Source organism: Nicotiana tabacum, chromosome 15 (genome assembly GCF_000715075.1).
Source record: "Nicotiana tabacum cultivar K326 chromosome 15, ASM71507v2, whole genome shotgun sequence".
Lineage (NCBI taxonomy): Eukaryota > Viridiplantae > Streptophyta > Magnoliopsida > Solanales > Solanaceae > Nicotiana > Nicotiana tabacum.
Genome location: NC_134094.1, coordinates 103043825 through 103070470, shown reverse-complemented (window position 1 = coordinate 103070470; position 26646 = coordinate 103043825). Strand labels below are relative to the sequence as shown.

The following is a 26646-nucleotide window of genomic DNA, read 5'->3' as shown; positions in this document are numbered from 1 at the left end:
AACTTAATAAATTAAGCATATATTGACAAAATTTAAAACCAAGAGAATAATAAAACACCAAATTCTACCAATGTGTGTGCCAAGACCTGGTGTCACAAGTGTATGAGCATCTAGTAGCTTATACAAAACCTCAAATACTGTCTGAAATAAAAATAGATAGAATAAAAAATACAAGGAGAGACACTAGTAGCTGCAGAACGACTCTGAAAGGCAGCTCACCACTATGCCCATGGATAACGTGGGTGTAAGATGATAGGTCCCCCACTAGTACTTGTCTCAGGTCCTGCACAAAAAGTGCAGCAAGTGTAGTATGAGTTCGTAAACAACGTGTACCCAGTAAGTATCAAGCCTAATCTTGAAGTGGTAGAGACGAGATGACCAACTTTGACACTCACTATGGGTCAATAATAATAACTGAAATACAGCTAGAATATCTAAATCAGCATAATTCACAGAATTTATAATAATTTATTTAACCAGCGAAAATAATCATATTCCTTCAAATGCAACAATTCTCAATATATTAATTAAATTCCTTAAATTCAAATAATTTTTAATTTTTCAATTAATCTCATTTACATGAATAACAATTAATTTCTTAACAAGAAGGAATAATAATTCATTAAATTTCAAGGATTCTCCACTTTATCAATTAGCCTCGCAAGCTTGAAATAACTATTAAAGTATCGTGTAATTATTATTATTAAGCACGATTTCTGCCGAGGACGTACGGCCCGATCCAGAGTGTCATGTACACTGCCGAGGGACGTGCGGCACGATCCATAGATACATCTATCCTGCCGAGGCATTCGGCCCGCTCCACAAGAAAGGAGGACATTTTCTTATGTACCTCCGAAAGGAGAGTATATTTATTATAAGATAAATTCGGGAGGAAGAATAATTTCTTTTAACAATTAATTAATTTAAATAAAACAAATCAAGCATATTAGATTTCCATCCTTTAATATCTTTATCTAACAATTCACAATATTCATATATATCAATTAATATTAATTAAACAATGAATATAATTTACACAAATAATTCATGCTTTGTGTCCTAAACTACCCGAACTTTAGCATTAATAGTAGCTACGCACGGAATCTCGTCACCCCGTGCGTACGTAGCCTCCGCAATTAACAATAATTATTCAATTTAATCCCTATGGGGTAATTTTTCCCTCACAAGATTAGACAAGAGACTTACCTCGTCTCAAAGTTCACTTTCCGATTACCACGCCACGTTGAATTTTTGATTCGACGCCGAAAGATCTTAAACTATCCAAATATTATACACAATAATTAATATATGCTAAATGATACAAAATTTATCTATTATATAAATTACCTTATCCAAAATGGTAAAATTTCTAAAATTCACCCTGGGCCCACGTGCTCGAATTCTGAAAATTTTTGGATGAAAACGTTACCCATAATCTCAAGAACTTTAATATATAATTTCTACCCAATTCCATAACTATTTTCATGGTTAAAATCTCATTTTTATAAAAATCTAGGTTTTTCACTTAAACCCTTAATTTCTAAGATTTACTAGTTATAATCTACACATAATCTATGTATTTAACTCAAGAGGTGTAGAATTAACTTACCTTCCAATTGCTAGTTGAAATTCCCCTCTCAAAAGCTCTGAAATCACTCGGAAATAGAGGGAAAATGGGCTCAAAAAGTCTGAGCCCCGACTTTTTAACCATTCTTCCCAACATGCATTTCCGCACCTGCGGACAGTATACTGCACCTGCGGCTTTCGCACCTGCAGAAAATCCTCGCAGGTGCGAGTTTCACTTGCCTGGGCCAAGGTCGCTTCTGCGCACCCTTCTTCGCACCTGCGCGTTCGCAGGTGCGCAAATTCTCCGCATCTGCGGTCCACTGCCCCTCCCCCTTTTTCTCTTCTACGCACAAGAACTCGCATCTGCGAGGTTCGCTCCTGCGAGCTACTGCCGCACCTGAGAATGTCGCACCTGCGGCTGACCAAGCGTAGGTGCAATTTTGACAGTAGCTGGGAACTTCAGTTCTGGCTCCCAATTTTCAACTTGGTCTGAGCCTCGTCCGATTGACACTCGGGGTCCCCGGGACCCCGCCCGAACATACCAACAAGTTTGAAATCATAAAACTGCTCGAACTCTCGGAATGCATAAAACAACATCAAATCTAAGAATCATACCCTAAACCAAATTGATTCAAACTTAAGAATTTCAAGTTCTTCAATTTACTTCCAATGCGCCAAAATATACTTAAACTACTCGGAATGACATGAAATTTTGCGTGCAAGTCTTAAATCACTATACGGAACTATTCCCAAACTCGAAATTCCAAACGGTCTTCAATTACTCAAAATCCTACTACAAACCAAATTTAAAGACTTTTAAACCTTCAAATAGTTGATTTTTACTATTAAGCGTCAAAATGCTCCCGGTTTATCCAAACACCGATTCGGACATACGCCCAAGTCCAAAATTATCATACGAACCTATTGGAATCGTCAAATCCCAATTCCGGGGTCGTTTTTTTAAAATATTGACCAAAGTCAAACTTGTTCATTTAAACCTAACTTAAGAAATCAAGTGTTCCGATTTCAACCCACACACTTTCAAATCCCGAACCAACCATCCCCGTGAGTCATAAATTAATAAAAGCATGTTCGAAAAGTTTTATTTTAGAGAACGGGTTTATAAAAGTTAAAATGATCGGTTGGGTCATTACAGATTATTTAGCACTAGAATAAAGTAGTCAACTTTTATACAAATAGTGTGAAACTCCTTTTGAGAAACATCTTTCTTCTAGACATCAAAAAAGTAATAGAGAGAGGCATAAAAAGATTAAAGAAAATGGAGAGGGGGATAAGATATCTCATTAGCACGAAGCAAATCACCCTCTTTATCCTGATAGCTAAGTTTATAAGCATTATTATTAGTCCGATAGTGTTTTGTCTAGGACTGCTAGCGGTTTATTTTGTGTTTCACACTTTTGCATAGTATTTGTGTTATTGCTCTTCCATTTATTTGTTGTCTCTCACGTTGCTGATACGATTTCTCTAGTTTCTGTTGTTGTTTTGGATCTATTGTCTCTGAACCGAGGGTCTCCCGGAAACAGCCTCTCTACCCCTATGGGTAAGGTATGCGTACACTTTACCCTCCCCAGACCCCACTAGTGGGATTCTACTGGATTGTTGTTGTTGTATTAAAATAAGTATTGCAATAAATTTTTCCCCAAAAACATTAATAAAAAGTTCCAAAAATCCTTCTGCCTTCAAGAATCACTTGGACAAAGTAGCAGATATCGGTCGATTCAACGGTAATGACCGACACTCTGCTTGGACTGCTTAACAATCCTTTAATCTTGATGTTATTAGACTAAGTTTATGATATTTTTAAACATCCTTTCGGTCACTGACTCAAAATCATTAAGTTTTCAAGGAGTTAACACGTCATATTTTATCATTACTAGCTGACATATCTATGTCAATAACGGTTCTCCTGCTGCGCTTAAATCCTGGATTGGCCTCTGGCTAGTAAGCATAATTGTTTTAATAAGTAATGTTAGCTTTTATAGATGTACGGCCAGCACCAAGAGTGCTGGTATATAGTGAGCCAAATTTCTAGTATTTCTGTTAGTTAAAACACAGTGTGCAGTGAGCTAAAAAAAAATAAATATCAAGCACGGCCTCTGCATCCTGAGTCGCATTTGCATCGGCCATGTTGTCCCAAAAAGAAAGCAAAAGTATTCATTTGAACTTAAAATTAACAATATTCTCCTTTTTGTCTTCTAAAATTCTAGTTTTCCAAATAGTTGCGGGAATGACATTCCATAGTGTTGTGCATATGCCTCTCTGCCCCCTAACATCCTACCCCGGTAGAATATCCAAAACAGTTCTAGGCATATGGTCCATTTGAGGCCCAAAAGAGTGAGAAACATGTCCCACAACTTGGTTCGAGCTTTGCCACGGTCAAAAACCTGATATTAAGTGGAGAAGGATAGAAGAGCGAACCATTTTTCCATCGAGTTTCGAACCGTGCACCACTAACCCTCTGGGATATCTATGTTATATGACTTTTTAAAGACAAATACAGTTTTTGGACTAAAGTTACTAGATTTGCTCGAATCCGTACCTTGGTATCCAACTCCACTCTTGCCACTGTAGACAGTCTTCCTTATTAGGACTAATGGACAAAGCTCCAATTTGTTGAAGCAAGAAAACATGATCCTGAAGTGGATCTTAAACTGGATTCTTGAAATTCCAAGTCTTGCTTTAGAAGGCACTTTAAAATATATCGTACAAAAGAAAGAAAAGAAACCAAATCTCTACAAATATTTTTGGAGATTTTGGTAGCCTACACAGATTCATGTGATGTATGGCGATCTGCAAGCATCCAATTCGAGATGGGCACCGAGTTTCGCAAACTATTCACTCTCACCTCCTGAATGTATTTCATACTATGTATTTGCTTCTACACATAAGTACACATACGTATATAAACGTATTTAATGTATGTAAATCAATCTCTAGATTAGTAAGACATGTCAAATAAAGAGAATTGAATGTCTTTTTATCGGATAAAAGGAGACTTTTATTTTATTTTTATAAATGGATTTAATGTAATCTTTAGTTTAAATTGGATTTAGGGTAGAGAGAAAGAGGGTTTTCGTGAGAAGTAGAGCTCAGAAATGTTTGCTGCAGAGATATATATACATGTACTGAATTTAAGTAATATGTTAGCGAGGAAATGCCGAAATTTACACTTCTATTATAGGAAATAGGGTTTGACGACTGTCTCAGTCTTGGGAGCAAATAGTCGAGATGCATACAAGTTAATACCAACATCAATCCACAAAATAATTGTGTTGTTACGCCATTCTATTTTAAAACAACGGAAGTGTAGATATACCCGAGTTTTAGGCCACCATTGAACTTTACCCTCATTGCACAAAAATTTGTAATTTTATCCACTTTGGACACACACCAAACATCGCATCTGAAGTTCCAAGAATTCGCGTATGAAGTAAGAAGTGTTCGTGTCTAAAGTTCTCTTGATACCGCAAATTTCAGATGCGAAGTTACAAATTTCGGATAATGTTCGCATATGAAGTTCTCGCCCGACAGTGCAAACTTCAAACAATCACATCTAAAGTTACGTCGTGTAAACTTCAAAGTGCAATTAAGACTAATTAGTTTGAAGTGCAGCTAAATATTTGCATGCACTTAAGATGAATTAGACTAAGACTAATTAGTATGATGTGCAAATTGCCAGGAAATAGAAGCTTGTTCTTCGAATTTCAATAATCCAACACACGATTCAATGCCAAAATCTACTCCAAATAAGCTCAAATTTAAAATATAACTTTCAAATATCAAAAAAAACAAATCTCAATCATTAATTTGTCAAAACAACAACAAATCTAACTAGTCTATATTGCAACTAAGAAAAAGAAGGAGAAGAAACCCTAAGCATAACAAAGAAAGGAGCGCCATAGTAGCTCACTACTATTAAAGCACCTTAAAACCTGCTCACAAACGCCATATAAATCCATCGTCGCCTCTATTTTCACATTAACTAAAAAGGAGGAGGAGGAGGAGGAAAAGCAGAGAAGAAGCAACTTGTCCTGAAGTTATCTTACTTGGAATTGGGATACCAGTTAAACTTTTTTTTAAAAGTAAGTTCAAATTACATGGGAGCGATCAAATAGGGCACTGCATGATTTTTTTACAAATAAAACTGATGACTTGGTTTCATTTGTAGCATTCAGCTGCTATATGTACTGAAACCCAAATAGTATTGTTGTCATAAGGAAAAACGTAAACTAAACAGAAGAAAACACAACAAAAAGGTAAATTTTCCTCCCCATGTTTCATTTAGCTCATTAGATCCTTTTACTTACCAATCATAAAGTTGAACTTAACGAGGGGAAGTACCTTAAATAATTATGAGTCACTAGAGTTTCGCAAAATCCCTATCTACAATGAACAAAATATGCAATGCAGTTTACATTTGATGCTTCCAATTATGAAATACCTTTTCCATAAGACTACCTTGGACATAGTTCAGTAATTGATTCTTGGAGAATAGGCAATGGAATGGATTTGTTTGTGAGTTGATTTATCGTTTTCATTCCTGCATAAGCCTTGAAAGATGTAGGTGGATTTGGCTCTGGCAAAGTAGCAGAATCAGTACTGAGAATATGAGCTATCAAAGCAGTTGTTGGTCTTTCGTCGACTTCATTTTGAACGCATAACAGTCCAATATGTAAACATTTCACAACTTCAGACAACGACTTTGAGTCACCATTAATAAGAGTTGGATCTACAAATTCCATAGCTCTGTCATCTTTCCATAGCTTCCAAGCCTATAGATACAGAGGTTCATCTCAGGTTCAAAAGTCACGTTTAAAAGAAAATCACTGACTGTTAAACTTTTATTTACGCTGTTAGTATAAGGTAAAATATTACTTGTTATTGATTAAAAATAGATTTTGAACATCCTTACATAGCCCACTGGCAAAGGTTTGAACACCCTTGTTGAATTTTCTGGATTCGCCACGGACTAGGAGCGACAAACGGGCGGGTCGGGTTGGATATGGTTCGGGTCGAAAACGGATAATGAAAAAAATTATCCGACCCGACCCATATTTAATACGGATAAAAAACAGGTTAACCAACGGATAATATGGGTAGCCATATTATCCATGATTTCTTGAATATCAACACTTTTTGGAGAATTCCTAGACTCCCAAATTTGAGGAATCCCCAATTTGAGGTTTTACAAATGTAAAAGTTAAACTCATTAGTTATCCATTGGTTATCCATTTTCTAAATAGATAATATGGTTCTTATCCATATTTGATCCATTTTTAAAAAGTTCATTATCCAACCTATTTTTTTAGTAAATAATATGGGTGGTTAACTGTTTTCTTTTAACCATTTTGCCACACCTAGTTATATATGTCACTTGTTTTCATTATCTTATTAATATTAATTAAATTAAATTATGATCGGACTTGTTTGAACATATTAGATCGTATTGCTTTAATAAATTTCAATTTCATCTTATTTATCAATATGATATACCCAATAATAAAATCTTTTTTGTCTGCATGCTTTCTTTTTGTAATATAAGAAGATATATATTTTATTAATGTTGAAATATTTTTTATTTTAAATTTTATTCTGTTGTTGTCAATAATATTATCTGAATTTTAATGAATAAAATCTCTATTAAATTAAAGAGACTTATATAGTCAATTAGTTATTTTTTGTTATGTATTTTTCTTTATTATATTATTCAATATTTAATATAATTGTATTGTTAATAGAAATTTTTATTAGCATATTACTTTGTTTAATATTTTTGTCTACCACTTTGTTTTGTAATATAATAGAAGATATATATTTTATTACTCTTGAAATACTATTTTTAATTTTATTTTATTCCAATGTTCTCAATAATATTTTCTGAATTTTAATGAATAAAAGCACTATTAAATTAAAGAGACTTGTATAGTCATTGAATAACTTTTTTGTTCTATATTTTTTTTTTATTGTACATATCCAATATTTAGTATTTTTACATTAGTAATAGAAATTTTTATTAGCATATTACTTTGTTTAATATTTTTGTGTACTATACTTTCCTTTTGTAATATAATAGAAGATATATATTTTAGTACTCTTTAAATATTTTTTATTTTAAATTTTATCCTATTGTTCTCAATAATATTATCTGAACTTTAATGAATAAAATCTCTATTAAATTAAAGAGACTTATATAGTCATCGAATAACTTTTTTGTTTTGTATTTTTCTTTATTATATTATCCATATCCATAAAATATAAGAGAAGATATATATTTTATTAATGTTGAAATATTTTTTATTTTAAATTTTTGTATGCTACTTTCTTTTAATGATATAATAGAAGATATATATTTTTATAATTTATATTTTATTCTATTATTCTCAATAATATTTTCTGAATAAATTAACTTTGTAGTTTTAAAAAGAAAAACAAAAATTATTAAGGAAAACAAAGAAATTTTGAATTGGCATTATTTTTCGTAATTTTAGTTTTTTATTTTAAAATAAATTAAAAACTCCAACTTGAAACTACCCTCCAATTTGAATGGACAGTTGTTTTTGTTAAATTTCGTTTTTTATTATAAAATATTATATTTTATTATTTTATCAATATTTAAATATAAAAATAATAACCAATAACTAATTATTAACTACTAATGCCTTGTGGCTTTTTCCTAGGCTATCACTTGGCTTAAGAAGATGACTTTTTCCTCTCATTTTAATAATATATAGATATAGATTGTTCTCAATAATATTATTTGAACTTTAATGAATAAAATCTCTATTAAATTAAAGAGACTTATTATAGTCATCGAATAACTTTTTTATTTTATATTTTTCTTTATTATATTATCCATATTTAGTATTATTTCATTGTTAATAGAAACTTTTATTAGCATATTACTTTATTTAAATTTTTGTATGCTACTTTCTTCTAATGATATAATAGAAGATATATGTTTTTATAATTTATATTTTATTCTATTATTCTCAATAATATTTTCTGAATAAATTAAATTTGTAGTTTTAAAAAGAAAAACAAAAATTATTAGGAAAACAAAGAAATTTTGAATTGGCATTATTTTTCTTAATTTTAGTTTTTTATTTTAAAATAAATTAAAAACTCCAAATTGAAATTACCCTCCAAATTGAATGAACAGTTGTTTTTGTTAATTTTTATTTTTTATTATAAAATATTCTATTTTATTATTTTATAAATATTTAAATACAAAAATAATAACCAATAACTAATTATTAACTACTTATGCCATGTGGCCTTTTTTTAGGCTACTACTTGGCTTAAGGAGGGGGCTATTTCCTCTCCTTTTAATAATATATAGATTGTTCTCAATAATATTATCTGAACTTTAATGAATAAAATCTCCATTAAATTAAAGAGACTTATTTAGTCATCTAATAACTTTTTTGTTTTGTATTTTTCTTTATTATACTATCCTTATTTAGTATTATTTCATTGTTAATAGAAACTTTTATTAGCATATTACTTTATTTAAATTTTTGTATGCTACTTTTTTTTTGTAATATAATAGAAGATATATATTTTATTACTCTTGAAATACTGTTTTGAATTTTAATGAATAAAAGCTTTATTAAATTAAAGAGACTTGTATAGTCATTGAATAACTTTTTTATTTTATATTTGTTTTGTTATACTTATCCAATATTTAGTATTTTTACATTGGTAATAGAAATTTTTATTAGCATATTACTTTGTTTAATATTTTTGTCTACTATACTTTCTTTTTTGTAATATAATAGAAGATATATATTTTAGTACTCTTTAAATATTTTTATTTTAAATTTTATTCCTATTGTTATCAATAACATTATCTGAACTTTAATGAATAAAATCTCCATTAAATTAAAGAGACTTATTTAGTCATCGAATAGATTTTTTGTTTTGTATTTTTCTTTATTATACTATCCATATTTAGTATTATTTCATTGTTAATAGAAACGTTTATTAGCATATTACTTTATTTAAATTTTTGTATGCTACTTTTTTTTTGTAATATAATAGAAGATATATATTTTATTACTCTTGAAATACTGTTTTTATTTTAATATTATTCCAACGTTCTGATTAATATTATCTGAATTTTAATGAATAAAAGCTCGATTAAATTAAAGAGACTTGTATAGTCATTGAATAACTTTTTTGTTCTATATTGTTTTTATTATACTTATCCTATATTTAGTATTTTTACATTGGTAATAGAAAGGTTTATTAGCATATTACTTTGTTTAATATTTTTATCTACTATACTTCTTTTTGTAATATAATAGAAGATATATATTTTAGTACTCTTTAAATATTTTTTATTTTAAATTTTATCCTATTGTTATGAATAACATTATCTGAACTTTAATGAATAAAATCTCCATTAAATTAAAGAGACTTATTTAGTCATCGAATACTTTTTTGTTTTGTATTTTTCTTTATTATACTATTTATATTTAGTATTATTTCATTGTTAATAGAAACGTTTATTAGCATATTACTTTATTTAAATTTTTGTATGCTACTTTTTTTTATAATATAATAGAAGATATATATTTTATTACTCTTGAAATTCTATTTTTATTTTAATATTATTCCAATGTTCTGATTAATATTTTCTGAATTTTAATGAATAAAAGCTCTATTAAATTAAAGAGACTTGTATAATCATTGAACAACTTTTTTGTTCTATATTTTTTTTTATTATACTTATCCTATATTTAGTATTTTTACATTGGTAATAGAAATTTTTATTAGCATATTACTTTGTATAATATTTTTATCTTCTATACTTTCTTTTTGTAATATAATAGAAGATATATATTTTAGTACTCTTTAAATATTTTTTATTTTAAATTATATCCTATTGTTCTCAATAATATTATCTGAACTTTAATGAATAAAATCTCCATTAAATTAAAGAGACTTATTTAGTCATTAAATAACTTTTTTGTTTTGTGTTTTTCTTTATTATACTATTCATATTTAGTATTATTTCATTGTTAATAGAAACTTTTATTAGCATATTACTTTATTTAAATTTTCGTATGCTACTTTTTTTTTTTGTAATATAATAGAAAATATATATTTTATTACTCTTGAAATACTCTTTTTATTTTAATATTATTCCAATGTTCTGATTAATATTGTTTGAGTTTTAATGAATAAAAGCTCTATTAAATTAAAGAGACTTGTGTAGTCATTGAATAACTTTTTTATTCTATATTGTTTTTATTATACTTATCCTATATTTAGTATTTTTACATTGGTAATAAAAATGTTTATTAGCATATTACTTTGTTTAATATTTTTATCTACTATACTTCTTTTTGTAATATAATAGAAGATATATATTTTAGTACTCTTTAAATATTTTTTATTTTAAATTTTATCCTATTGTTATCAATAACATTATCTGAACTTTAATGAATAAAATCTCCATTAAATTAAAGAGACTTATTTAGTCATCGAATAGATTTTTTGTTTTGTATTTTTCTTTATTATACTATCCATATTTAGTATTATTTCATTGTTAATAGAAACGTTTATTAGCATATTACTTTATTTAAATTTTTGTATGCGACTTTTTTTTTTTGTAATATAATAGAAGATATATATTTTATTACTCTTGAAATACTGTTTTTATTTTAATATTATTTCAATGTTCTGATTAATATTATCTGAATTTTAATGAATAAAAGCTTTATTAAATTAAAGAGACTTGTATAGTCATTGAATAACTTTTTTGTTCTATATTATTTTTATTATACTTATCATATATTTAGTATTTTTACATTGGTAATAGAAATGTTTATTAGCATATTACTTTGTTTAATATTTTTATCTACTATACTTCTTTTTGTAATATAATAGAAGATATATATTTTAGTACTCTTTAAATATTTTTTATTTTAAATTTTATCCTATTGTTATCAATAACATTATCTGAACTTTAATGAATAAAATCTCCATTAAATTAAAGAGACTTATTTAGTCATCGAATAGATTTTTTGTTTTGTATTTTTCTTTATTATACTATCCATATTTAGTATTATTTCATTGTTAATAGAAACGTTTATTAGCATATTACTTTATTTAAATTTTTGTATGCGACTTTTTTTTTTTGTAATATAATAGAAGATATATATTTTATTACTCTTGAAATACTGTTTTTATTTTAATATTATTTCAATGTTCTGATTAATATTATCTGAATTTTAATGAATAAAAGCTTTATTAAATTAAAGAGACTTGTATAGTCATTGAATAACTTTTTTGTTCTATATTATTTTTATTATACTTATCATATATTTAGTATTTTTACATTGGTAATAGAAATGTTTATTAGCATATTACTTTGTTTAATATTTTTATCTACTATACTTCTTTTTGTAATATAATAGAAGATATATATTTTAGTACTCTTTAAATATTTTTTATTTTAAATTTTATCCTATTGTTATCAATAACATTATCTGAACTTTAATGAATAAAATCTCCATTAAATTAAAGAGACTTATTTAGTCATCGAATATTTTTTTGTTTTGTATTTTTCTTTATTATACTATTTATATTTAGTATTATTTCATTGTTAATAGAAACGTTTATTAGCATATTACTTTATTTAAATTTTTGTATGCTACTTTTTTTTTGTAATATAATAGAAGATATATATTTTATTAGTCTTGAAATACTATTTTTATTTTAATATTATTCCAATGTTCTGATTAATATTGTCTGAATTTTAATGAATAAAAGCTCTATTAAATTAAAGAGACTTGTATAATCATTGAACAACTTTTTTGTTCTATATTTTTTTTAATATACTTATCCTATATTTAGTATTTTTACATTGGTAATAGAAATTTTTATTAGCATATTACTTTGTATAATATTTTTATCTACTATACTTTCTTTTTGTAATATAATAGAAGATATATATTTTAGTACTCTTTAAATATTTTTTATTTTAAATTATATCCTATTGTTCTCAATAATATTATCTGAACTTTAATGAATAAAATATCCATTAAATTAAAGAGACTTATTTAGTCATTGAATAACTTTTTTGTTTTGTATTTTTCTTTATTATACTATTCATATTTAGTATTATTTCATTGTTAATAGAAACTTTTATTAGCATATTACTTTATTTAAATTTTTGTATGCTACTTTTTTTTTGTAATATAATAGAAGATATATATTTTATAATTTATATTTTATTCTATTATTCTCAATAATATTTTCTGAATAAATAAACTTTGTAGTTTGAAAAAGAAAAAGAAAAATTATTAAGGAAAACAAAGAAATTTTGAATTGGCATTATGTTTTGTAATTTTAGTTTTTTATTTTAAAATAATTTAAAAACTCCAACTTCAAACTACCCTCCAATTTGAATAAACTTTTTATTTTTAATTTTTATTTTTTATTGTAAAATATTTTATTTTATTATTTATAGATATTTAAATTCAAAAACAATAACCAATAACTAATTATTAACTACTTATGCCATGTGATTTTTTTTAGGTTGCCACTTGGCTTAAGGAGAAGACTTTTTCCTCTCCTTTTAATAATATATAGATCTCATTTCTCTTATAACAGATTATTACTCTAGTTTTTAGATTATCGTATCAGGCTTACTATGAAGGGTAGCCCGCTGTGTACGTAAAATTAACCTTGATTGCGCAAGAAAAACTTTAAAATAATCTAATGATGTAGGATGATAAAGGATAAGATATTTCCGCATCTTATTAGAGGGAGTAAAATTGAAATATACACTAAAATTTAAATAGCAAATAGAGGGAGTTTTACAATATTAATTAACACTTACGTGGGTAAGAAGGTCATGCAATCCATCTTCTTGATAAAGAGTTCTTATTGTCTTTCCGCTTATTATCTCCAAAAGAAGCACACCAAAACTGAATACATCAGACTTCACAGAGAATTGACCATGCATTGCATATTCTGGGGACATGTAACTACTAACAAAGAAAAATAAATCTCATTAATATAGTTCTAGAAGCACCGACGATTCATAACATTTCAAGTTAAATTTAACCCTATATTAAGAACTATTGGTGAGAATTTAATCCTTCACGGTGTAGCTATTAGATAGCAATAGAAATAGAATATTATGGACGTATAAAAGAGAGGAAAGGTACATTAATATCTAAAGTTGTTGCGGAAAATAAACTCTTACTATGTCCCAACAATTATGTTAGTGCTTCCTTCAGTTTGATCAACTCCAAAAATTCTAGCCATGCCGAAATCTGAAATTTTTGGGTTCATATCTTTGTCTAACAATATATTGCTTGCTTTGAGATCACGATGTATGATTCGAGGACGAGAATCTTCATGAAGATAAACTAATCCTCGTACTATTCCTCTAATAATCTTGTCACGTACTGACCAATTCAATAATGCCTGCTTCTTCGTGTCTTTATCCTCAGCAAGATGAATATTTCAAGTTAGATAGAACATCTCTGTAGAGAGCTTATAGTAGGCATGAGAATATATAGAAGACAATACCAATGACCAGTGGCGAAGTCCTTACCAGGAGGATTGACAAAAATGTAAAATTGCCACACTTAAGATTTAGACCTCCTACAACAACAATAACAACAACCCAGTATAGTCCCACAAGTAGGGTTTGGGGAGGGTAGTGTGTACGCAGACCTTACTTCTACCCCGATGGGATAGAGAGGCTGTTTCCGAAAGATCCTCGGCTCAAGAAGACGAAAAGAAAGATTCAGACCTATAACCTAAAACAAATTTTGAACCACCTTGTCCTTATACTAAAATCAGCCCTTACATTAAAAGGATTCAACAATTTATATATAAACAAAAATGATTTTTTTTGCGTACCCTAATTCTCCGGTATAGTTTTTCAAAAAATGTGTGATTGAAGTGAACCCCTTCGGACCATTCTTACCCAAATGTTTCTGGCTTATTAACTTGAACGAGGTGTAGATAACTCAAGATATCCATAGTAGAAGATGCAGGAAATTTTTAAAGAAAGAAAATGAATCTAACTACATAAAAACCAACCAACCAAATAAAAAGTAGTCGAGGCTTTTGTTTGGCACGAACTCGTAGATGAGTATCTTTTCTTCCCCTTCCAAGCAAAAACCGAGTAGTCTCACTAAATTTCTGTGTTGAAGCTTTGCTACGAGTACAACCTCATTCTTAAATTCTTCTACACCTTGGCTTGACCTTCTTGATAGCCTTTTTACGGCTATTTCTTGTCCAGTAATAAGTTCCCCCTGAAAGTAACAATATATGAATGAAATATTTTGGTTTTACAAATGAGTTTACCTTCTAGGCATTGTAAAAAAAAAAATTCATACTATTACCTAAAATACAACTACAGGTACTAATCCATAAAGATGACTAATAACCTGGAAAATGAGATAGATTACCTGCTAAGTCATGTTAAAATACACTCATAGTGTAAGATATTTTTACATTATCAGTCTATAAGTTAAATCCTTGACAAAAATCATGCCTGGAGTCATGAATCTGAAATGACTGACTTTACCTTATACACATCACCGAATCCACCTTTACCGATTTCATTTTGCGCAGAGAAGCAGTTTGTGGCTGTTTCTATTGTACTAAAGTCATATTGCAAGGATTCAGCTGTTACAATCCCACTCAAGAGATCATCTATAAAATAAAATAAAAAAAAGGGTAAGGTTAGTGAACGAGTTAAATTGTACTAATTAAAGTCATAAGAGTCGTCGGATTTTACCACTCAGCTCCATTTTTGGAGCTTTGCTTTTCTTCATTCTCCACCGTCGCAAAAGAAAGATTCCACTGAATAGTAGAATCAACACAATGAGAACTATTGTGCCAACAATTACTTTCTTTCTCATTTTATCGTGATGACCTACATCAAAATATCGATCCTGATGAAAACCTTGACTATATATCATCAACCACAACGATATAAAGTTGGGGATATCCCAAAATTGTAGTATGATATTGTTCCTCGAATAGTATTTTCTTTATAGTATAAATTTTAAAGGTTGTATACAGTTTTTGAAGTACTTTATTCCAGATTACATTACATATCTAATGAACAGAAGAAAACTAGTCATCGTCTCCATACTATATATCTGGCATATCAATATTAGTAAACTCAACCTTTACTTTTGGACGGAGGCGGAGCAAGAGGAGGCACAGGTACTGTTTTGGTTGTGTAGAAAGAATACACTTCATACCTGCAGTAGCAGAGTCAGGGAACTCAAAAAGAATAAAAGAATGTCACACTTTTGCTACTACACTAGAATATTTTCTTATGTCAAGGTAATATTTGCCATATTTAAACAGTAGAGTTTTCGGACAAAGACAATTCAATTGAATCCCATTGTGTCCACCTAACTCCGCCTCTGCATACCTGATATAACAGCTAGGATAGAAAATCCTAGCACCCCTTTGCCCAGTACAGCAGACTGGGAACTTGGTTATCACAGTTTTAAGGCACTTTAGGCAGGCAGAAGTAGAAAGATCAGGAGTGCACTGAGAAAGTGCATAAATTGTTATCTGGTTAGTAAAATTGGTTTCTTTAGTTGCAACTTTTTTCCCTGAGCGATCGTTAGCAGCCTGAGTTGCAATTTCATCCATCGTGTCTCTTAGCATCTTTCTGAACCTATGTGGTTCAACGTTAATTGGGATTGGATTATGTTCCACATAAGAACTGGAATCATCTGGATGGATAAATATGGACGGATTTGGCTCAGGAAATATCGATTGATTTGAATATCGTAAGAAGCAGTAGTCATACGAAACCATAGCCATTTTTCTGTTGGGGCAATGCTGGATTATGTATTTAGTAGCACTACTCACACAATCTTGGCATTGGTTCTTGGTAGCATCATTTAGACAGAGAAACATGCCATAAATTGTTTCAGAACTATCTTCACCGCCAGTAGTGGAGTTGTAATAACTGTTTTTGCTAGAGGCATTTGATAAATTGGATAGTAGCAAATTGAGGTTAGATGGATAAGAGCTATTTTGACTGTAAGTACTGGTGTTTGAGCAGTCAAATCCCAAAGGTGTGTAGCTTCCATAACAACATCTTTGGCTGATGAGCAAGAAAAAAAGAACGAGGAATATGCATGGGGGAAGTGGGATATTCAAACTAGGCATTGTGCACATTGGGAAATTCACATAAGTTGTTGTAGCAAGGTGTTTTAAAAAGATTCTGGAAATAGATATTTAGTACAAAGACGTTGCTGCTACTTCTTTTCTCAGGTGGACTTGGATTTTAGCTAATTAGATAACGTTTGGAAAAAAAGTTAAAAACAGTATGTATAAGTTAGAACACTTGTCTACACATTTGAAGTTTTTTTGACGATTTTGTTGTGTTTTATCAGTGGAAGGCGAGATTTTTGAATAAATTGTTTAAAAATCACCCCTTAATCAACACTTCAAGAAAATAATTAAAAAGAACATTTGTTCCAAAAACTTTTAGAAAGTTTTGGATAAATGCTTTGTAACATTTTTTTTTTTTGCAAGTTTGGGGATAAAATGCAAAGACATATGTCAATCTCAACATCAAGGGGTGGAGTAGTACCCTCTATGAATCATATTTCCTGCTTTCAGTTTCTTTTTCTTTTTAATAGAAAGCCACTTTATGAGAGTGGAGAATTAGGTAGATTCCAACTTAAACTATATTACTAATCATTTCCATGCTTAAAAGCTTCTTCTTCTTCTTCTTTTTTTTTTTTTTTTTTTTAAGTGTTAGAGCCAGTTACGTGTTTGGATAAAAGTGCTTGCACGTGATAGTAAGTATTTTTTTCTGTCAAAATGAATGAAATATCCTTAAAATCGGTAACACTAAAAAGAAGTTAATTATTACAAGTTTTAAATGCTAAATTGATTCCTATACAAATTGATTTATATCTAGTTCTCGTTAAGTTCTCAATGATTAGATAAAATTATTTTTAATATATATAAATTATTTATTTAAATAACATATAATAATAATAATTTGACTAAAATTGCCTATCAAGTGCGTCAATTGCCTGTCAAATAACATATAATAACAATCTTTCTCTTGCGTCAATTGCCGGTCAAATTTGGCATTAAAAGGAGTGTGTCGGGAAAGGGAGCAGCACTAGGAAGAAAGAAAGGAAAGGAAAAAGAGGGGAAAATAATGATGAAAGTAAAGAAAGAAATGAAAGGAAAAGAAGGAAAGTTATGGAAGAAGAAAGTAGAGGCTCCAACGAGAATGTAGAAAAGAAAAAGATAATATGTTTTAGGGTTTTCTATTTACGAGTAATTTCGGGATTAAGAAAAATTATAAGGCATAAGAATATAATATTTTTGGTCAAAGCAATATGACTTTTAAGCCAATTTCAAAAAATTTGGGTTTACCCAACTTATTAGTTTTGGCTTTTTTTTTTAAGCAGGTTGTAACTTTTTTTAAGCTATTTGTTTAGTTGTCAAACACTTCCAAAAATTAAAAAGTGTTTAATCCAAACAGGCTCTAAGAAGCAAGAAAAACAAATAAGTTAAATTCCAAAAGAAAAATTATACCTCCTCCGTTTCAATTTTTATCAATATATTTGATTGGGCACGAAATTAAATAGTAAAGGGAACACTTTTGCCATATCACTTAAATCTATAGCAAGTGACAAAAATACCTTTAAAGGCCCACTGATTACGTGGAAAACAGAGTAAAAAGAAATAAACAGTCAGAGCACACCAACGTGTCCCATTTCTTCTTAGTGTCCATTTCCCCATACTTTACTCCTTCCAAAGTCATAAATTAGTCAGCTTTTTTGAAGACTTGCGACAAATAAATTTAAAATTTTCTAAAATTATTTTGCAGGAAATAAGATTATGTATTGTTTGTTCTCTATAATCATGAAATGGTTGAGGTTCATGCATTTACTTAAGCTGTTTAAGGACCTACTACTAAGAAAATTAAATTTTCATTACAATTGCTATTCTTGGTCTGGGATTGCCAAAATTATTTTGTTGGAGATAAGATTGTTCTTTGTTCTTCTGTAATTCTGATGGTTGACACTACCATGCACACAATTTATAAGCAATTGTCTATTTTTGAAAATTAATTGGTGTTGTTCAGCTATAGGTTTTTAATAATCCTTGCTCGTGTTTGTTTGATGATTATCTTCATATCTTGTGAATTTGGTCAAATAGTGCAGCTTTATATTTTAATGCTCTAGCAGTTGATTAGGATGAAAATGGAATTATTAAGAAATTTACAAATGACTGAAAGAAGAAAAACAAAGAAGAGGAAATTTACTTGCAATAAGAAAGATCCAGGTAAACGTAAATGAAAATCTTGTCACGAGTGAGGAAGAAAAAATTGGAAAAGCCACGAATCAAATCAAACATGAAAAAGTTTGACACGTGCACAACGTTTTAAAGAATGACATTTCAACTTAATAAAACATTCATAAATTGTGTGATTTTTAAATTCAGTGGATCCAGATCAGTTTTTGAAAGAAAGAATAGGTAATACGGGAATTTAAATTGCTACCTAATTTAGAAATGATACATTTTTTTTAATGAACTAAAAAAGAAATAGGTTCGGGGTAATACTATATTTGGCATGTCCGAAATTAGATATTTAACTCAAATGTGTCTTTTCCACCAACCGATAGTGAGTAATAATGGTGAAGGTACTAGGTTCACATGGATCATAATTAACCTCTTTTTGATCTATATTATTATAAAAATTGTATTAAAATACTGTATATCTATCAATTGGAAACCATTATCACATTATAACAATAACAACAACAATAACAATCCAGTATAATCTCACTAGCGGGATTTGGGGAGGATAGTGTGTGCGTAAATCTTACCCCTATACTGGGGTATAGAGGCTGTTTCCGATAGACCCTCGGCTCCATCCCTCTAAGAACTCTCCACTTTGCTCTTGGAATGACTCGAACGCACGACCTCTTGGTTGAAAGTAGAGGGTGTTCATCACTATATATCATATTATAAATACTACTTATATATCTACCAATGCTGATCAACCTTAAATAATGCCAACCGTCTTTTGTAATAATGTTATAGTGGAGGATCGAGAGGTGTGTCTACAAGAATCTCACTTTGGACAAGGAAAAGAGGCCCGCACAGCTTTATATCCTAAGTGGATCTCATTTAGAGTTTGAATATTATAGGAAATTTTATCCAGTATACACACTATTTATTATAAACCAAAATTATTTTAAAATATTATTTTATATAGCTACCTTTTATATTTTATAGTAAAATAAATATTTTATGGTATATACTACCATTGAGGCATGAAATATACTATTTATGTTTTTTCCTCTCTTAGACAGTTGGACATACCTATTTTTAAGGGATTGTCGTTATTGTATTCATGAATATATGTCCCGAATACATGTGAATACATGTGCGTACAACTGAATGACCCTGATTTTAGACGCTTTTTGTTGTTGTATTCATGAATACATGGCACAAATACATATGAGTACATGCGCTTACCGCTTGTTCCTTTCTCTTTTTGGATTACCAAGAGAAGTTTCATCAACGGTTACATATTGTGTAGAATCCAGAGGGGTTATATGGGTTAGACAAAGCTCCCATTTCTCTATTAGAATAGTATGCCGCGAATAAAGAGTATACAAAGTGTCACGACCCAAAATCCTAATATGTCGTGATGGCACTTAACGTGATACTAAGCAAGCTGACATTTCAAAATAATTCTAACACCCTTAACAGAAATGAATTAAAGTAGTTTAAATAATAAAAGTTCTCCTAAAACAGGGATAGAAACCCAAAATACAACGCAAAAGTTCCCAACTATCGAAGTGTTACAGAGTACATGATCATCTATACATCACAAGTCTGAAAAATATTATTTAATATAGTCTGAAACTAAATACAATAAGCGGAAAGATAGGGAAAGAGAGACAAGGTCTGCGAAACGTCGGCAACTACCTTGGAATCTCCAGAATATCAACTGTGCGCTGAAATCAACACCTATCGTGTGCGGAAACACCTGGATCTGCACACAAAGTGCAGGCTGTAGCGCGAGTACAACCAACTCAGTAAGTAACAAGACTAAATAAAGAACTGAAGGTAGTGACGAGCTTCACAGTCAAAGATCAATTACACTGATTTCAACATAGAAAAATAGGCATGCTTTCAAGTTCGACAATTAAAGCCAAAACAGTTGTCAAGTTCAACTGAAACAGAAGATAATATCTCTCAGCCATTTTCAAGACAGTGATATATGACAGCTCAAGTGCAATAATACTGAAGTCAATACATCCTCTCAGAGCAACAGTCACTCAGTCATCCCATTCACTCCAACCTCACGATCACTATTTCCTCACAATCACTCATTCCTCTCAATCACTCAGCACTCGGTACTCGGTACTCGCACTCAGTAGGTACCTGCGCTCACTTGGGGTGTGTACAGACTCTGGATGGGCTCCTTGTCACGACCCAAAACTAACCCCTGTCGTGATAGCGTCTATCGTGGAACTAGGCAAGCCGACTCATTTCCAAAACAAACCGATATTTTTATTTTAAAGATAATTTTAAGGTTATTTAACATAAAAACCTTCATAAAGGAGTTCCAATCAAAATAAAAGTGCGAAAGGAAAAGTTTGACATCGGGGTGTCACTAGTCATGGGCATCTACTACAATCTGTCTAACAATATCAAGGATAACTCAGCCTGAAAAATAGCTAAATACAACTAGAGGAAGATAAGAGGGAGAAGAGCAGGGGCTGCGATCGCCAAACAGCTACCTTGCTATCTCCAAGAAAATCTGCAACCACAACACTCAATAACCGTTACCGTGACAAGCTACACCTGAATCTTCACACAAGGTGTAGGGAGTAATGTGAGTACGCCAACTCAGTAAGTAGCAACAATAAATAAAGACTGAGCAGTAGTGACGAGCAATAAAGCATATAACATTCATATCGGGAAATCTCAGTAAAATACCACATGCTTTTAAAAACCAGGATTTGAATCAAAACATCTCGTTTAACCCAGTTCCAGTAAAAATCATTTAAAGATATTTTTCAACAATTTTCAGACAGAGGAAAAATACTAAGGTGAGCAAAAATGATGAAATCATAAACAGCCTCTCGGGCAAAACATCACTCATAAATAGCCCCTCGAGCAAACCTCACAGCCACTCGTGTCACTCGGGCATAGGAATGGCAGGCGGTGCGTGGTGGTGCGGTTGCGGAGCGGTTGCTGTCTTAACCTGAAAATTTTCAACCCGCCCCGACCCATGTAACAGTTAAAACCGCACCCACCCACACCGCCCCGCCCCACCCGCACCCGTCCCGCAGTTTCATTTTTAAAAAGAAAATTGTTATAATAGTGATTCGACTGGATGGTTATAATAGTCTATACCATTTTACTTAAAACACATTGGATAGTTTTTGAACCTTTGTTAACTAATTTAAAATACTACAACTTCATTTCTTATAACAGTGATTCGAGTATTCGATTGTTTGCCCATCATTTGGATGTTGAAAAATTCGACTGGTATCTTATAGTATGCCACTGAGAAAACGTTTTTAAGAACAAACACTTAAAATTCATTTGCTGAGGAATAGTAAGAATTCTTTTTAATTTCTTCATAGTAACACATATTCATTCAGAATTCAACTTTCTGCTATTTTTTAAAATCTCTAAATAGTTATCAACAAAATAAAATTAGATAATTCATTTGTTCTCTTTATATACTCACTAGTCACTACTTTAAATCTACCAAAAGCAAATGAATTTTAAGTGTTTGTCCTTAAACCTCTCGTAAACAACACCACCCCAAAAACAAAACAAAAAACAGATTCAAGAACTAAAGAAAGTTCAGTATTTTCTATAACCAAGTGAGCTCTAGCTACAGCAATACATGATGAAGAACATATGTTCTAGAGCTTCAAAGGAAATTATGACACATAAAAATGGTACTAGAAAATTAGAGGTAAGAAGAGAAAATCACAAACAATACTCTAGTTTAGCTAGCCTGAAATTTCACTTCCAAATAGAAAAGTGAAGTGACTCAAATTACACAACCATAAAAAAAGTGATATTCAAAATATCATATTCTCTTCCTCTTCAAAGAGGTTACAGACTAGTAAGCTCACTTGAATCTGGTTCTTCCTCTTCTTTAAGTAAAGTTGGACACGAAACTTTGTCGATACTTGAAGTTAAACCTGAAAAAAGTATAAATGTTAAAATGGAAAACTATCAATACCATAATAAGTCATTGAGAAAAATACTTACCATTTATTTCATTCCACAACCAAGTACGAGCACACACCAAAGCCTCCAAAGTAGTAGGATGAAGTCTACTACGATGCGGACTAATCAACCTCCCACTAGTGCTAAATGCTGATTCTGAAGCGACAGTAGAGACAGGAATGGCTAAGAGGTCACGAGCCATCTTTTGCAAAGTAGGAAATTTTAATCCGTTTGTCTTCTGCCAACTTAAACTGTCAAATGATGGTGTACTAGGTAGCAAACTTTCTTCTAAATACACATCCAATTCCGATCTTGTGTCCACATTCGCCCTACTCGACGCGACAAATTGATCAAAACTATAGAACCAATCACCATCAACAATACCAACAACTTCATTAGATGCTTGAGATGACTCATGTGAAGTAAGTTTTCTACTCTGATACTCTTGAAAGAGATCAAAACAATGGTTTCGAACTTCTTGAATTTTATCCAAAGAAGCTTCTTCACCATAAATTTGTACAAGATAGAATTCCACCAACTTTATCTTATACCTCAGATCAAAAATAGTAGCTACACCCATCAATATATGTACATCGTCCCAATATTTTTTGAATTTCAACAATATTGACGTTGCCATAGAGCTAATCAAAGGATTTAAACTTTTTACCCAAGCTTCTAATTCTAGCTTAATGTCACAAACTTTTGAAAAGTATTGAGTTGAAGTTGGATATTGACTCCCCGAAAATTGTTCGGTGACATGATAAAAGAGCTTCAACTTTACACAAACTTCTTCTGCTGCACTCCATTGCCCTTCGGTTGGAAAACAACGATAATTGGTATCATTCATACTCAACTTAGAAAAAATCTCTTTGTAATCTAAGGTTGTTCTCAACATTAAATATGTTGAGTTCCAACGAGTAGGGCAATCATACTCTAACTTTTTTGTGCAAGAAATATGTAGCAACCGTGCAGCTTCTTCAAACCTTTCAATTCTGCCTGAAGACCCTATCCAATATAAGACACTGTTGCGCACGTTACTGATACCATCTTCTATCACCTTTAACCCTTCTTGCACAATTAAATTTAAGATGTGTGCGGCACAACGCACATGCGACACTCGACCCATCAACAACAAATCTCTTTTACAAAGTTTCTCATCTAACAAGGTTTTCATCATAACATTGTTTGTGCTAGAATTATCAACAGTAATTGTTGATATTTTATTCTCAAGATTCCACTCTAACAAGCAATTGAGCAACGCACCACATAGAGTATCCTTATCATGTGGAGCGGGAACATAAATAAATCTCAGGATATGACTCTGAAGCCTCCATGAATCATCAATAAAATGTGTTGTAATAGCCATAAACCCTTTTTTGGTATTGTCTGAGGTCCACATATCAGTTGTTATTGCAATTTTACTTGTGAGTTTTTCCAACAACTTAGAAGTTTTTGATTTCAAATTGTCAAAACTCTTTAAAATATCATTCTTGATTGTGTTCCTAGATACCATTTTAAACAATGGCTGGAGACTAGCAACAAACTTCCTAAATCCAACATGATCAACAATGGACAAAGGGTACTCATGTAAAATAATGACATGAGCAAGTTCCCTACGTGAAATATCTTGATCAAAATAATGTTGTTTGCTACCATCGTTCCCCCTAAACCACCCTTATCTTCTAAGTTACTTGGCTTCTTACGACATCTACGAATATGATCCCACAAAGATGATGTCCCACATTTTCTTGTTGATTTGATACGAGTATTACAATACTTTCAAACACCAAAGCGAACACCATCAAGCTTCACCACTTTGAAATGTTTCCATGCTTCAGAAATAAGTTTTCTTTTACCTCCTTCATCAATAACTTCCATGGTAACTTCATCAGACTGCATAAGCCTTTGACTCTCAGTCTCAATAGGAAAAGCATTTGAAGATAAACACATTGGATTTTGTTCGTCTTGAGACTCCATAATTTTCTATAAAAAATTAATAAAAGAAATATTAAGTAGAGATATGGGACTTAAATTACTAGTACTAATAAAAAAATTTGACCCCATCATATTCTGCAGGATTAATACCTAAAAGAATAATCAGTTACAACAATGAACAATCCGATGCTTAAATGGCTTAAATTTTAGTATTTCACCACAAAAGGAACTAAAATTTTTGGACTAACTGAAACTAAATATTAGTATAATCTGCCTCTTAGAAGTAGCATCCTGCGCCTGCAGCAATATTGGAGACTCCTAATTATTTCTCTTCAACTATTCTCCTTGTTCCCTAATTTCATTGTTCATGCACATTTTGTAGATTGAAAAACAAAGGTATCCAATGAGCTTTGGAGCCAACACACAAATTTGCCGAAAGTTTATAGAAAATATAGGAACTTTTTGTTTTTGAGAAAGAAAAAAAAGATGAAAACTTGCAGGTTGAAATTGTGGTAGTTGTAAAATCAAGAAAAGCAAACCTTATTCAAACAAGAAACAACAAATTATGGTATATGATTTCAAACATAAATCATAGACCATTTGTCGGTAAACCAAAAAGGAGATAACAAAAGTAATCTTGATGGAGAGCCAAAGCAAAATTCAACAATATGATTATTGAATTCGAACTGGGTCATTAGAGTTTGAATAGAAAAAACTTACTAGAGAATGAGATTGTGAGAGACAGAGAGAGTGGAGAAAGCTTTGAGATTGTGCGTGACTTTGTGAAGTAATCCTTTGAGAAATTAGGGCGTTTGTGATTGTGAATTGGGTTTAGACTTTTAGGTCTTAGTTTTGAGGAGAGAGTAGTGTTTTAGGTTTATTTCAAATAATTAAATCCTGACTCGCGACCCGCCCCGCAATAGTTTTTTTTAAATTTAAAAAGAACCCACCTTGCCCCCACAAATGTTGTAACCCACCCTGCCCCGCGACCGCTGAAACCTGCCCCGCACCTGCACCGCCCCATTGCCATCTCTACTCGGGCATACCTCACAATCAATCTTGCTACTTGGGCATACCTCGCAATCACTCATGCCTCCTAGTCACTCAGCACTTGGCACTCGCACTCAGTAGGTACCTACGCTCACTAGGAGTGTGTACAGACTCCGGAGGGGCTCCTTCAGTCCAAGCACTATAATCTGCACGGACAACTCACGTGCCATAATAATAAAGTATGTTACAGGCGGTCAGCCCCGATCCACACTCATCCTCACAAAATCAGACCCTCGACCTCACTCAGTCATAAACCTCTCAAGCCACTCGGGCATTTCAGTAAAACAAGGTATTCAACCCAAAATATTTATATGCATCAAAATAAAGTCACAATACTGAGTTATGCGGTAAACAAGTATAAACATGACTAAGTATAGATTTTCAATCGAAAACAATGAGAGGATGATAAGAAACAGCCCCTAAGGGTCCAAACAGCATTGGCGCAAGGCCCAAACATGGCATTTAGCCCAATTTACAGAAATTCTTTCTAAAACATATAAGTATCATATGGTTTCAACAAAGTATGCAACTTTATATTTGCTACGGGATGGACCAAGTCACAAATCCCCAATAGTTCATGCCCACACGCCCGTCACCTAGCATGTGCGTCACTAAAAATAGTAGACTGATACAAAATCCGGAGTTTCATATCCTCAAGACTAGATTTACAATCGTTACTTACCTCAAACCGGTCAAATCTCTACCCCGCAATGCTATTGCTTCTAGACTTGGCCTCTAAATGCTCCAAATCTATTCACAATTAGTACAATACTATCAATATACGCTAATGGAATGAATTCCACAAGAAAAACTTCAAAATTAGACCAAAAT

The 26646-nt window shown here is 31.0% G+C and overlaps 2 protein-coding genes across 3 annotated transcripts; both read right to left on the bottom strand.

The window, feature by feature from the left end:
- Positions 1–5867: 5867 nt before the first annotated feature.
- Positions 5868–16944, bottom strand: LOC107810133 (cysteine-rich receptor-like protein kinase 25). 2 transcript variants are annotated; one of them, XM_016634871.2, is made up of 8 exons: positions 16007–16944; positions 15754–15830; positions 15359–15496; positions 15146–15273; positions 14660–14870; positions 13808–14045; positions 13439–13589; positions 5868–6359 (listed from the first exon to the last, which is right to left on the bottom strand). In XM_016634871.2, exons 1-8 carry the CDS (start codon positions 16765–16767, stop codon positions 6042–6044), a joined length of 2022 nt encoding a protein of 673 aa, XP_016490357.1. In that variant the 5' UTR covers positions 16768–16944; the 3' UTR covers positions 5868–6041. The 2 variants fall into 2 exon arrangements, with proteins under 2 accessions (XP_016490357.1, XP_016490359.1); XM_016634873.2 differs by having other exon boundaries at positions 13439–13586; positions 16007–16915.
- Positions 16945–22713: 5769 nt separating this feature from the next.
- LOC107821764 (zinc finger BED domain-containing protein RICESLEEPER 2-like) lies at positions 22714–24343 on the bottom strand. The gene is made up of 2 exons (XM_016648215.2): positions 22873–24343; positions 22714–22802 (listed from the first exon to the last, which is right to left on the bottom strand). The coding sequence occupies exons 1-2, from the start codon at positions 24341–24343 to the stop codon at positions 22714–22716; spliced, it is 1560 nt and encodes a 519-aa protein (XP_016503701.2).
- Between the last annotated feature and the right edge of the window lie 2303 nt (positions 24344–26646).